Source organism: Populus trichocarpa, chromosome 8 (assembly GCF_000002775.5).
Source record: "Populus trichocarpa isolate Nisqually-1 chromosome 8, P.trichocarpa_v4.1, whole genome shotgun sequence".
NCBI lineage: Eukaryota > Viridiplantae > Streptophyta > Magnoliopsida > Malpighiales > Salicaceae > Populus > Populus trichocarpa.
The window spans coordinates 6,173,706-6,186,323 of record NC_037292.2 but is presented as its reverse complement, the minus strand read 5'-3'; the positions used below and the strand labels follow the sequence as shown (position 1 = coordinate 6,186,323).

At 35.1% G+C, this 12,618-nt stretch overlaps 1 protein-coding gene across 1 annotated transcript; it reads right to left on the bottom strand.

Annotated features, from left to right (window-relative positions):
* Positions 1 to 3,099: 3,099 nt before the first annotated feature.
* On the bottom strand, positions 3,100 to 11,886 carry LOC7471077 (pleiotropic drug resistance protein 3). The gene is made up of 24 exons (XM_052455212.1): positions 11,393 to 11,886; positions 11,177 to 11,300; positions 11,004 to 11,086; positions 10,810 to 10,894; positions 10,571 to 10,730; positions 10,341 to 10,417; positions 9,802 to 9,855; positions 9,615 to 9,705; positions 9,188 to 9,489; positions 8,825 to 9,106; positions 8,407 to 8,720; positions 7,597 to 7,757; positions 7,411 to 7,514; positions 6,848 to 7,001; positions 6,616 to 6,753; positions 6,387 to 6,460; positions 5,975 to 6,307; positions 5,587 to 5,877; positions 5,043 to 5,126; positions 4,775 to 4,908; positions 4,315 to 4,542; positions 4,053 to 4,224; positions 3,660 to 3,914; positions 3,100 to 3,490 (listed from the first exon to the last, which is right to left on the bottom strand). The coding sequence occupies exons 1-24, from the start codon at positions 11,803 to 11,805 to the stop codon at positions 3,224 to 3,226; spliced, it is 4,380 nt and encodes a 1,459-aa protein (XP_052311172.1). The 5' UTR covers positions 11,806 to 11,886; the 3' UTR covers positions 3,100 to 3,223.
* Positions 11,887 to 12,618: the final 732 nt, after the last annotated feature.

The following is a 12,618-nucleotide window of genomic DNA, read 5'->3' as shown; positions in this document are numbered from 1 at the left end:
AAGAGGTTCCGACTTCCGAGTATGATTTATGTGAAGAACAAGTGCACGTGACTTCGATATGTATATTGTATAGTTTATGAACAAGAAGTGCAAGAAAATACACAATTTTTGGGGCGTGAAGATCAGATCAGATCAGATCAGTCTGCCGTCCGGACATAAACCAAGGAAAACATCGATCACAGGCGAAGACAAAGAAAGATATTGCCATGTGCGAACTGCAAACCATATCTCAAACTGGAAGAAGCAACTGATAACGTGGAAGTGGGATCCATCAAGATTGAGTTTGGTGTAATTGTATAAATAATTGCATCTACATGAATTATTTTAGAGTTTGATATTATGGTAGTACTGTCAGTATTTTTTTAAAATTAAAAATATATTAAAATAATATATATTTTTATTTTTTAAAATTTATTTTTAATATTAAAATAATTTAAAATTATAAAAAAATTAAATAAAAGATTTTAAAAACATTTTTTTTTTAAAAAAAACACGTTCTATGACAAGATCTTCACTGACAAAGTACTTTTTAAGAATATCTTAAACTTGCTAGCATTAAAATGCAAGCATGGTCAGGTTTTACTTGATTTACCTTGAATTTGAAATTTGAATCCACCCTTCGCAAGTACTGATTACAACTACAAAAGAAAAGAAAAAACATTGTAGTCTTCTTGACGTTTTCTTTATTCACTACGGATTTTTTTGTTATTTTTATAAAAAATACTTGCCTTTGAACTAGGAGTATACTTGTTTTTTTATATGGTACATTAGTTAATATGAATTTGTTTAGAAGTATTTCTATCTATTCAATATATTTATAAACATAAACAGTAAAAGAATTAAAATACTCATGGAATAAAAAAAAATTACCACTTTAAGGCAGATATGTTATTGTATTTTTCTTTTTTAAATACAGTAAGATTACATATATGATCTTAAAGACAAAAAATTTAAGCCATTGAAACAGAGGTAATGACGTCTTTTTTTTATATTTTTTTAATTAGTGGTTTGTTTGAGGATTGTAACGTAATTTACCATTTAATTTATGATTTTTAAATACAAAAAGTTGTTGGCGTGTGGGAGACGCCGTGCATTTTGAACGGGGCAAGCGACATCTCCTAGGAGTGTAAAATGAGCCTCTATCGTCTTATTTGGTTCTCCTTCATGTCCTCTTTCTTTAATGGTAGTGCGTGACATTTAAATGTGGTTGATTTGTTGCCGATGACCCTTCCTTGTTTTTTCACTTTTATTTCTTTCTCTTACCCTATAAAATCAACTTCGATCCTTATTGTAGTTGGTGTTTCAGATTCAATCCTTTTAGTTTTGATTATTAATTTTTGTCATTTTCTCTTTTGTTAAAGTTTTATTTGTTTTCAATTAATCCTTCAATTCTAATTTATAAGTGTAAGTTTTTCAATTTGGTCCTTCTACTTTTGATTATTTCTTTCTTTCCTTTGCTCTTTTGTCAAAGCTTTAATGGTTTTCAATTTTATCCATCGTATTAGGTTTTTGCTTTTTTTTTTCCAATAAGAATAGTATTAAATTCAATTTGGTCATTTTTCTTTTGATTTTTCTTTCTCATTCTTTTGATTGCTATTTTTTATCCTTTGCATTTATTTATTTATTTTGATTTTGTCATTTAGAATTTTAATTCATTTTTTTTAAAATTTTGGTCCTCATTTTTTTAATTGCTTTTTTTCTATCATTTTATTCATTTATTCTGTTTTCAATTTAATACCTAATTAGTTTCTTTCAATTATTTTTGGTGCAAGATTTAGTCCTCATTGTTTTATTTTATTTTTTATAGTTGAGAATTTTTCTTTGTAATTTTTTCGTGTTTGTCTTTTATAGGATAGTTCCAGTCTCATGACCCAGTCCATCAGTTTCAATGATTTACATGGTTTCAGTTTGGTTTTTTAAAAATCCTTTTCAGAAATTGTTTTTTTTATTGATTGCATCCATCAACATTTAATTTGAGACAATACTTGAAGGAATTTTTTTTTAATTAATGTTTTTGAAAATTAGTATTCCTTGTTTATTTAATCTTTTCTTTTCTATTGAATTATCCCAGTATAATGTGTCGAATTATGGATTCAGTAGGTTCATCAAGTTTGACTTGAACCTTTTTTTTTTTTTTTTTAATATTTTTGGATCTCGAGTCAATAATTATAATTTTGGATATATTTTTTTAAAATTATATTTTTTTAATATCTTTTATAGGATGAAAAAAATAATAGACCTACAATATAACGCACACCTCCTATACAGTAAAAGTTGTTCCGAATCTCCTACTTATACAAAAAATGTCAACCCCGCTCATTTTAGCATTCCATTCTATATAAGTTTTATAATATATAAAAGAATATATTTATAGATTTAAATATTATTTTTTATAAACCCATTATATCATAATGTATATAACACTTAATTGCTTAACCAAATAAATATTTACAACATGTAGTGTTATTAAATTAATATATATATATATATAATCAATGATGTTATGAGTGAAGCAATGAAAAAAAAAAACAACAACTTATTCAACAATCTGAGAAAAAGAAGATGATGCACTTCTGGAGATAGGGCATCACAGAGGATTAGTACGAAATTAATGAAAGAACAAAAACATCTCACACAATAAATAGAAAACGAGGGTAGCAAAATGCTTAATTACTCCATAAATATATATTTTGTTCTTGTAGTCATAATAAAAATATCAGATATGTATAAAACTTATATCAACAACAAATCGTCTTAATTGTAGCTAGCAAGGGACGCTTCTATATTGGAGGAAATCAAACAAATATTTCCGTACTGAGAAATAATCAGAGTCACTCCTAACATGCCAAATCAAAGATCTCCCGACAGAGCAAGAGAAACGAATCAAACTTGTAAAGCACAAGCCCTTGTTAGTCTCTTGCTTTGGACAAAGTATCATACCGATTTATACTTACAAGTTACAATCATGTCTTGTTTCAAGTTGAAACTTTCCACTGACCTGTAATAAAGCTAGTTTACGTCCGGACAAAAGCAAAAGTTGTCTGGGAACCAAAATTTCAACCACAACAGAAAAAAAAAGGCCATGTTGATGTCACAGAGTGGAGGAAAAACCAGGGAGAGGATACATGTCACTCATAAAATAAATGCTGTATCTCCATATACAGAAATAAAATGGAATGAAGGCGATTAAGATGCGTCGACAGAGAGATCCGTACATCATAATTCACCTTTTCTGGAAGTTCAGCCTTCCAATGAAATAAGCAAAAAGAGAAGCAAAGATAATGGGAAAGATTATAAGGACGACAGCAACAACACTCAAGAAGTTGCGGTGAAAACCGAAGTAATCTTGTAAAAAAGCAGCAACACTTTTAGTCTGGCCAAATACTGTTATTTCTTTCTCCAGATCTCCATATTGTGAAGTGAACAAACCATTCAGTTGCCAGGATGTGGGACTAATATAGTACAACCAAATCCACCACTTTGGAATATACTGCAAGAAGTAAAAAAGGCCCCGTTATTGGGAGTCGAATAGCATATTTATGTTTTTGCATCTACAAATGTTCAAGGATGAAGCATAGCAGAATTGAAACAAAATGTATTGCACTTGGAAAACACTGGAAATAAACTAATTAAGTAGGACAATACGAAATTAAGCTTACAGTTCTCGGGACAAAGAACCCGGAAAATAGATGCAGCATTGTGTAAAAAGGTGAGGTTAAAGCTGAAGCCAGTTGAATGTCTGGTGTCACTGATATGAGCAGCATTCCAAGGTAGTTGAAGGAAAGCAATGTACAGAACATCCCATAGACAGACCAGAATATCTTATAGGGAGACAAGGAATAGCCGATCATTGTATGTGTTATGGTCACATAAATAATTGCTTGAGCGAGCAAGTACGGAACCTCGACTAGCACCTACACAGAAAATAAAAAGAAAACGAAACTGAGATACCTGAAATGACTAAAAAAAATGCGAAATGAAATAAATTAGATAAGTTTTGAATCTAACTTCGATTTCTATCCATGAAACCAGCTTTCTTAAAACACCTTTACCTGTGCAAATGAATAGGCCCATGAAGAGTACATTCCTGCAAATCTTTCCCTGTACATGACAGCCCGCTCTGCTGCAATGCGTGGCAGGACTCCTGAGCAATTGCTTATACCGAAGAAGATTATTGCAGAGTACATGGAACCAAGTATATTAAACAGGTCTTGATGGTTTTCTCTACAGAAAAAATACCATTCATGTCAATGTTTAGTCGAAGACTGTAATTTTCTGGTTTATGAAAGCGTGAACGAGAATAGAGTAGCTAACATTCGTTTTCCTTGCTGCCAGAACAGTAGACCAAATAGAACAGATCCCGAAAAAATATAAAAAATGCGTATGAGATTATATGCAGGACTTCTCCAATATGACAGGTTCTGTTTCCAAATGCATGCTTTGAGCTGCTCCCAACCATTCTGTGGAAATCGGCTGGGAAAATGCAAGTCCTTTGAACCGGAGATTGGTGAACTCAATTGCTCAACTAGCTGTTTGTTCTCCCTGCAGTCAGACGCGTAGAGAGTTGTTATCACTAGGGGTCATGACTCATATAAAAGTAAGATCTCATTATTTCTTGAAACATCTTGAACGATCACTCAAAAGTTTTGACTAGTTGCTTTTGAGGTTTGCATAGCGAAGGATAGTCTTAACGCATTCAATTGTGACATGTAGGTTGTCAAGTTTCTTCACTGTAATGGATCAATACAAAACATCCAAGTACTTCTATGCTTACTTGTACAAGGTGGACTCTCGATAAATTTGTGCAAAATCTACACCAAGTTCAGCCTCTGCAGATCTAGAAGTAACCTCTAACATCCATGTTGCTGGATTATACTTGTCTTCAATCTTAGGCACCCCAGGAATACTCTAAGCAGGAAATTCAAGGTTGAAATATAAGAAACTTAACAAAACCAAAATAAAAGACAATGTTGTGCTCATGCGCTCATGCGAGGTAGTATGATCGGAAGCAACTGAGACAAAGAATATGGAGAAAAACTGACCTCAAAATATTCGATCACTTTGCTTGAGAATTGACCTACTGGCCCAAAATAGATAATGCGTCCTCCAAGTTTCATTAGAAGCAGCTGCAATGAGAAAAGCTGATTACAACTGCAGTTATATGCATTTACATCAGAATCTGCTGCTTCAGATTTAACATTACTTTCACCAGAACTATACATGATTGATCTCGAAGAAGCCATTTATTAATGATTTCCGTTCCGAAGTATAAGCTGATTCACTAATCAGAATTTACATTGTGGAATCAAATGCTTGGAACTTGACCAAGCACAATAGCTGATGCCTTAACTACCATGACATAACAGTAGGATAAGCACGATTCCCTTATAGTGATAACAGATTTTGATGATCGTATGAACTTATGGAACCAAATGTAACAACTGTACCAAAGAATAGCAGCAAAACCATGATTGGCAATGATGCCGAGCATCACCAGTACCCGACTCGCTATCAGTGATTCGGATGGCATGGGTTCTTTGATTCTATTCTTATCGGAGGCAAAACAAACTAAGATTAATAAATTACCTCTTCAAATGCCTCAAAAATATCAATGCTTGGCTGGTGAATGGTGCAAACGACTGTTCTTCCTGTTTCAGCTACGTTCTTCACTGCTCTCATAACAACTGCTGCTGCTCTTGCATCTAATCCGGAAGTTGGTTCATCCATAAATATGATATATGGATTGGCAACAAGTTCTACAGCTATAGTCAGTCGTTTACGCTGCTCGGTAGATAAACCACTAATTCCGGGGATTCCTACTAAAGCATCCTTAATCCCATCGAGCTCAATGGTTTCAAGGACTTCATTTACAAACTCCTGAAAGAAAAGGTTAGCAGAAAACTTCATTGAAATTTGGTCATAAAGATCAAGTCCAAGTCCAGATGATCAACTCTGTTTTAAGAGGGTATCATACGAATTTTTTTTCCGCAGGGATCTCAGGTGGAAGCCGCAACCAAGCAGAATAAACCAAAGATTCTTCTACAGTAATTTGCGGTGAATGTATGTCAGTTTGCTCACAATAGCCTGATATCCTAGCAAATGTATCCTGAACCTTCAGGTACCCAGCGATTCTTATCTCTCCTTCAATAGTACCAAGAGTTTTCCTTCCGGAGAGAACATCCATAAGAGTCGTTTTCCCAGCTCCACTAGCACCCATCAGTGCTGTAAGAATACCGGGCCTGAATGCACCTGTAATGTCAGAAAGAAGCTGGAGCCTCTTTGGCAAAAAACCTCGCTTTCTCATTTCCTGAGACAAACAATGGGATTGATAAGATCTAAAATTATAACTGCTCAGGATAAGGAAAAACTAGAATTATCATGGTTACCAAAGGGGTATCAACATAGTACTGAACATCTTTAAATGTAAACGTAAGGAGCTCAAAGGGTAAAACCAGCCTCCCTGCAAAAGTTGAATGATAGCACTACTTAAATAAGTGTAGGAGATGTGTATGCATTCCAATATGTTTTACCACAGTAAGGTCATAATGCGAAAGACCTACTGCGTTAATGTTACTTGTACTAAAATCAAATCAAAGAATACAGAAGCACTCTCACCTTTGTTAGGTCCTGTACTAGATTTAGAACAAGCACTGGTCGGTGTCTTGTTTTTGCCAACACAAACACCACCATCTATTTTTCCTTGCAGTCGATTGTACTTTTCGTAAGAAATAATAGCACGAGTTTTACCCGGAGCTGAATGGATATAATTTATAAAACATTTGGGTTAGCATGCGTCCACAAATTAGTTGTCTTGAAAACCTTAATATGCAGTGGAAGATGAACTTACATTTCAAGAAGGTTAAAGCCAAAGTAAAACCAACGTTGAAAAGTACAGTAAATCCAATTAGGGCACCAACTGATATCCAATAAAAGTAACTGTGAAAGTTTAATCCACGGCTTTCTAGTATCCGTTGCCCTATGGTTGCATTAGCAGACACAACCTGTGTATAAAATTAAGAGCAAATGATTTTCCCTGTATTAATGACTAACTAATCACTATTGTAAATGCAAAATAATAGGACCAGACTCAACCTCCAGCTGGTTCTCCCAATTAGTAAGTGAAAAGAGAGCAAAAAACTTGCAGTCCATTGTTAAAGAAGGTTAGCGCTATTTTTTCATGCTTCTTGCAGCATCCATGAGATATATTCGAATGGAAGTATTTTTCGAAGAGAAAACTAACTACATCTTTGAGAAGAAATCTTCCTATGTCTGTGAAACATCTACCAAGCTAATTTATGCTCAGGTGAATTCTATCTTCCCAACGTCCTCTAAAAGTTTCCTCCTTGAACTTCTACTCGTAATTAATGGAAAGCTACCCATATAAACAAGGGTTGACTAGATAAATATTACCTTTCCCCATCTAGGGGCAAGAAACTCATTCACAGTCAGGCCGATCTCCCCATATGTCAATGGAGAAAACCAAAATCCCCATTCCAGCCAAGCAGGCATAGAGGCTGCAAGAAAACAAACTTCAAGTATTATCATCTGAATAAATTCTACTGACAAGATTATTAGAATAGCTAAGTGAAATCTTACGTTTTTGGATTAAAAATCCACCAAATAGTAAAACAATCAATACAATGAGACTGCCAGCTAGTGTTGAGGCAACTACGGTTTGGAAGATTGAGGCAATAAAACGATACATTGATGTAGATGTTAGGTGTACCAAAAAGAACAGAAGGAACTGGCGGAAAAACCTGAGAAAAACATCATGATAGTATTAGAGAATAATATAAATCATATCCTGGATCTCACCTAAAAGTTTAAGTTTTTGGGTTGAATTGGTTCTTTGACATGGTATCAGAACCTTGATGACCAAGCGGTCTCGAGTTCGAATCTCACCATCTCTATTTATTTGATAAAAAAAAAATTAAGCACAAGATAATGTGGGTCTGTGCAAGTTTCAAGTGCTTTCACTTGAGGGGATGTTTTAGAGAATAACATAAATCATATCCTGGGACCTCAAATAAAAACTTAAGTTTTTGGGTTAAATTGGTTCTTTGACAGATAGGAACTAAAATTAGTCATTTACGACATCAACAGCAGCCAAAATAAGGAGTGACCTTTAGTGAGGAAACTAGGAGACATGTCAGCTAGTTATATGCTCAATCAGAACTAGAATAACATTCCCTGCTCAACCTCCAGGAGAAAATTATCTAGCTTCTATCCAATGCAACCTATGAAAGCATATCCTTATAAAAAATCAGATCACAGTAACATTTGAACAATCTAAGATCCAATTCCCAGATGATACTAACAGTTCTCTGGCATGGCTGTTTGATTTTTTTTGTAAGTTGGATTCAGATAGCTACTTTACATTTGGTCTGCTGAAAAAATGTGGCTCACCTTGAAACCTCAGGGCTGTAACCAATGACATAGTAAGTAAGAGTTGTCCAAACAAAGGCTTCTAAGAATGAAAGTGGAACTTTAAGGATAGCAGCAGGGATCGCATAAGCCCAAGCAGGGTAAAAGCATAACTCTCTTTGTTTATTGAAAACTGCAAGCCTTGAGACAGTCATCAGCAATTCTGGAAGTCCATCGACTAGTATAATTATGAGGGCATAGAATAAAGCTCCCATGTAATAATTTGCATGGATTGGATCAACAGCCATTCTTGTGCGCAGTAAAACAGTCATTGTAACCGAAGCAATGAACACTAGCTGCACAAAGCCAACCCAAAAATGTTTTCAGATAAGGCACTCTATGATAGCCATTTGTACTAAATAAAAGTAAATAAAACCTTTGTGAACCTAAGGCAACATACCAGCACAGATTTGAATACGTAAATAAAATAATTCCTTTTCATTAAAAGAAATTCCCTCGTACTGCAAACTTTAAACAATTCCCATTTTGGTAATGAATACTTTTCGAAGGATAAAGCAGTCTTGTGGCTTTCAGACTTAGCAAATGGCTTTGAGAGCTCCTCATCAAGCTTCTGTCCAAATTCACTTTCTTTGAATTTCTTAACGTACTCGTCAATGGAAACGTAACTGTAAGGCTGCTCTTTGCAGTACCAATATTGTGCTTGATCTTTCCTAGAGATGACCTGGATCAAATGGTAAAATAGTAAGAAAGCTTCATTATACAATGAAATATAAGTGGAGAAACCTGAAGCTTGCCAACCTACCTCCTGAAGAAAATCAGCGACACCTTTTCTTTCAGGACACCTAAATCCACAGTCCTCAAAAAATTTGCAAATACTAGAACGTGGACCATGATAAACAATCTTTCCTTCAGCCATCAAAATGACGTCATCAAAGAGATCAAAGGTCTCTGGTGCTGGCTGCAGAAGCGAAATCAATACAGTATCATGAGTAACATGTGCCATCTGCTGCAGACAAGATACAATCTGGGAAGTGGTGGAACTGTCTAAGCCATTTGATATTTCATCCATGAATAATGCTTTTGTGGGACCGACAATCATTTCCCCTGCACAATGCAGCAAGTGGATAGTCCATTGAGGCAAGTTGGGAATCATATTTGAACCAATCCTTGAAGTTTCGATGCAAACCCAACTGCAAACTAGCAAATTTCTTTTCTCAAACAGGCAATACCTGTAGTCAGCCTTTTCTTCTGACCACCTGAGATACCTCTTCTCATAGCATCCCCAATCATTGTATCAGAACAAATATCAAGTCCTAGAATCTGAAAGATAGAGGCATACGATTGAAAATATCATCATACAAAACCATAATTCAGTAAGAAGCAAAGAGTGTCCCTATAAAAAGCCAAGTAGACTACCTTCAAAATATAGTCTGTTTGAAGGGTACTTTTTAGTCCTTCGACTGATATTCCCTGTCATCAGAAGTTTAGGTTCTAATTAGGCCAATAAATATAGAACATCATAAATATCCAGGGCAGGAGATTATGCGTGGAAAAACATTTCTGGAGAAGTAGTCAGGATAAGTTTGTTGGAACAAATCGTCTGCTACATTATCGTTTTGCTTGGTGGTCAATATTATGCTTCCATTAAAATAAATTATGCCAGATTACACTGTATGAAGCATATCGTTATTTCATTTCAGAGTCAAATGAAAAACACCCCACTCATGTTAGAAGTACATTGACTGAATCAGAGCTGATTGGTGGGTGAATAAAAATGTTTGCGGTAGCATACTTAAACATACAAATGAGATAAGATAATTTTCGTTGTAGGTCAATTTGAAAAAAAACAAAAAAAAACCTCGTGCTTCTGAAACATGAATTTTTTTTTGGCATAATACTTCTACGATGTGTAGTCCGATCTTTTGAGAGTGCATGAGACATGCGTCACAGTTTACCTTCATGTAAGTATCCACATCAGAGTCTGGGTGTATCCCTGCTTGCTTCTCCCTTCTAATGACTTCCATCAAGATTTCTTTAATGCAACGACAGCAAGTTATTCAATTTTATTTGGAAAAAAAAATAGACTATCCTGAACAGCACTAATTTGAGACATTGATCTGGCAAGAGATTTATGGGAACGCACAGATTAATATAAACAATTTCCAGTTTTTTTCCTAAAGATTACCTGCTCGGCTTCCTATGCCCTGACAACATGCAGAAAAATCAATTGTTTCCCTCACTGTCATCTCTGGAATGTGCAGATCATATTGGCTTACATAAGCTGAAGTTTTCTGAGGAACAAACTCTCCCAATCCATAACCATTGTAAGATAATTCCCCTGAAAGCTGTGGAACAATTTATGTAAGACAACTTAGAAACATAAAAACAAGTGACATCTTATACAACTAGAAATCGTAAAAATACTTCGAGGGAATGGCTCAGTTTCCCAGCGAGCGCCAACAACAATGTGGTTTTGCCACACCCTGGAGGGCCAAGCAGTAAAGTCATCCTGCCAAAAAGATGAATTGAAACTAGTGAACTTGAAATTAACATGTTGTACATGTGCTAATTCACTTTCCAGAAAGACTCAAACTTGGGCAGGTTTGAAGGTTAGTTACGTTCTTGGCTTAATGATGCCTCTGACATCTTTTAGTATGCTTATCTTGGCTCTTTGTCTCAAACAAGACAGATTGGCAATCCCCTGTCACAAACAAAAAGCTTAAATGGGAAAAACAAAAAAGATATTCACTTGAAGTTCTACTTGTTCTCGCTATTGTATGCTAGCACTTACAGAAAGCATGCCCTTGGCAGTGCTCCAAAGAGTAGGGAGAGGCTTGCCATGAACCACCTCACATTCTGCTTCAACACAGAGACTTCTGTATCTCACTTCCACCGTGGGAAACTCTACACCAACCCTGAATAACAAAGATAAAAAGCTTACATAGCTAGAAACATTATTGTGTTACTAGTACTACTAACTCTTTGAAAAGGCGAAAAGATGTGTTACTGGTCAAGTCTTTCTCTAAGCTTCTGCAGCAATTGGAGATTATCATTTTCAATATGCTTGATGAGCTTCTCAATCAACATATGCCGGTCTTGAGCTCCAAGCTTTGCAACATTAACTATTCTTTTACCTTTAACATCTGCTTGTTTATTTCCTGTTTTGCCATCGTCAACTTCATCCAGTAAAGCAGTAGTAATCCGTTCAAAGGTTGGTAATCTCTCAATGGTATCCCTTTGTTGCAAGTCATTCTCGACAACCCCATTGCTAACATAATGATCAGAATTCCCAATTGAAACACCATGAAAACTTGGCACTTGGCTCCCACTTGCTGAGGATACGGTGCTTCTACCAGACTCTGTTAACTCAATATCCTGTAAGTACTCTATCTTAACAGTGCTACTCATCTGGCTATTCATTGATGGGTACACCGCAATGCTCCAACCTTCAGTAGCAGCCACAAAGTGTGGGCATGCTCATCTTCCGTATATGATTACACACACCACAGCTGGTTTGATATTTTGAATATAATAATGCAAAAAACATTATCTTCCAACTTTATTATACTTTTCCTAAAAACATTATCTCTTTTTAAATCACTTAAAAAAGTTCATTTCATTCGATGGAATCTACACACTTCGTATAAGTGTTAGATTAAAAGAAAGATCCTTGTTTAAAGCAGTTATAAGCTCATTTCATTCGATGGAATCCACACAATTTGTCAGTGTGTCAGGTTAAAAGAAAACTCATTACCGGCAAATATGCCATTATTCAGCGCACTTGCCTACAACGTAAACGTACAAGGAAGAGGAAAAGTAAATGGGACCCCTGAAGATGCAATTGGGATAATTGGATCTTTATGCTTTTAGATGATTGGCATCTTTTAAGCAAATAAGTGCATAGCCTCCGCTTTAATTGATTTGCATGTTTTCTGCTGACATCGACGCATGAACTCATCACCATGAAAAAAAGAGGCTTTGCTCATCAATCAAAGAGGCCCCAGCAATGAGACTTTGGTTTTGTTGCTTCGGGGATGCCAAACCTCTTCTCCCTTTCTTTGCTTCTGTTGGAAACGTCATTAAAAGTAATTTTTAAAAATAAAAAATATATATTATTTTAATATATTTTTAAAACAAAAAAGTATTTAAAAAAATAATTATTAATACATTTCTAAACACCATAAAAAAAAAAAAAAAAAGCCACGCCTAAAGGCCCAAGTAATAAGCCTTTTG